Below are 1,926 nucleotides of genomic sequence, written 5' to 3' on the forward strand. Positions count from 1 at the left end.
CAGGTCCCTGGGGATGCAGGTCCCTGGGGATACAGCCCTGCTCAGCGATGCAGGACCTGCTGCCTGAGCCCTGGCGTGGTGGGGCGATTGCCCCCAGGGTGACTGCAGCAACCCCCTATGAATGGGAAATGTCCCCCCAAACCTGCCCAAGACCCATCTCTAAAAAAAAGGGTTCTGGATGTAGATGTCCCTGATGGCCACAATGACATCACCCGTCTGGTACTCGGTCAGCAGAGCCACCACCTTGATGATGTTGTCCTGGGTGAGGTTCTCCCCGTAGTTCTCGTACAGGATGCGCAGGGGCACTCTCTCCTCTGGAAGGGGGAGCAGAGCGGGGTCAGGGCTCGCCCCCTCCCCAGCCCAATGCCCATGGTCCTGCGCTGGCACCCAGCTCCTGCTGGGGTGGTCTGGGCTCCCCCGGGGCTTCTCCAGGGGAAAGGATGGGAAAGTTTGGGGGAGCTGGGTCCCTGCAGCCCTGGGGTACCCCTGTGGGGAAGGGGTATCATGGGGTGGGCACAGCACCATGAGCCCCTCAACAAGCCTGTGCTGGGGGGTGTCAATCCTAATCACGTTACGTTTCTCTGTCAACAACCCCCAGATTGCTGGTGTTGCCCTGTGCCCAGCTGGATCCTCGGGGTGCTGCTGGGGTGCTGGGTGCTGCTGCAAGGAAGCAGAGCTGTGAGCACCCGGCTCAGGGAGGGACCCCACAGCCCGGCCAGGGCTATGACAGCAGGACCCAGACATGACATTCGGGGTGCTGGGAGGAGAAGGAGCCCTACGCTGGGACAGGAGCCCAGGGATGCACCGGGGCCCCCGAGGGGCTTTGGCAGCCCCTTGCAGCTGGAGCCGGCTCCCGGCAGCCGCCCTTGCTCAGTTCTGAACGTTGTTTATCCCAAAGCCCGTTGGGGACAGGGCTGTCTGGTGCTGAGAGGGGAAGGAGGCTGAAGGCAACCAGCTGCAGAGCTGCCCGGGGGATGGACCCTGGGGAAGCTGTGACCGCTGGAAGCGAAGCCGGGTGTTCCCAGGGCAGGACGTGAAGTGCTGGAGCCTTGGCTGAGGCTGCAGGGAGAGGGATGTGCCCGGCTGGGCTCCCTGTGCCGGCACAGAGAGCAGGGGGTCCGTAAAGGCTGCAGTGTGGGGAGTGCTGGGGTCTGTAGTCCTAGGCAGGAGGTGAGGGGGAGAAACCTCAGGAGCTTGTAATTAAAGCTTCAGAGAATTGTCAAATCATCAGATGGTTTGGGTGGGAAGGGACCTCAAAGCTCATCCAGTCCCAACCCCCCTGCCATCAGCAGGGACACCTTCCACTAGACCAGGTTGCTCAAAGCCTCATCCAACCTGGCCGAGAACACTTCCAGGGAGGAGCAGCCACAGCTTCTCTGGGCAACCTGGGACACTGTCTCACCACCCTCACAGTGAAGAACTTCTTCCTCACATCTCATCTCAATCTCACCTCAAGTTTAAAACCATCACCCCTTGTCCTGTCACTACTAGAAGATGATGTTGGATTAACTGATGGACGGGGTGCTGGCGTAAGCAAAGGCTTCTTCCCACAACGCAGCCGACGGCAGAGCCGGGAGCTGAGCGCTGCGTTTGTCCCAGGCCCCGTGAGAGGAGCAGAGCTGGGTGAGGGTTAACAACGCGGCTGCTCCAGGACAGCAGATGTATTACATTTCCAAGCCCTGAAGGGTCTGTGGAAAACTGACATAAATCAAAGCTCTTGTTTAATTACCAGGCGGTGATGCTAATTTGTAACAAAGGCAAATGAGGGCTCAGCGAGAGCTCTGTGCCCAAACACTGCGGGATCTCGCGCCCGCCCAAGGAGAAGCCGCCGAGAGCGTCAGCGCTGACCTGACCCCAAGGAAGCACCCAGCACCCTTGCCCGGCTGCCAGCAGGTCTCTTACCCGCCTGGGGCGCGAGGGTGAGGT

General features: G+C 60.6%; 1 protein-coding gene across 1 annotated transcript in view; it reads right to left on the bottom strand.

The window, feature by feature from the left end:
- Positions 1-1,926, bottom strand: part of TGM2 (transglutaminase 2) — a gene marked incomplete at its 5' end in the record, with an annotated part of 4,413 nt that overhangs the window by 223 nt on the left and 2,264 nt on the right. The window contains one exon of the mRNA XM_029083664.1: positions 168-312. Coding sequence (XP_028939497.1) covers positions 168-312 — 145 coding nt within the window. The remainder of the gene's footprint in view (positions 1-167; positions 313-1,926) is intronic.

The sequence above is a fragment of the Antrostomus carolinensis genome, unplaced genomic scaffold, assembly GCF_000700745.2.
Source record: "Antrostomus carolinensis isolate BGI_N321 unplaced genomic scaffold, ASM70074v2 scaffold11382, whole genome shotgun sequence".
In the NCBI taxonomy this organism is placed as follows: Eukaryota; Metazoa; Chordata; class Aves; order Caprimulgiformes; family Caprimulgidae; genus Antrostomus; species Antrostomus carolinensis.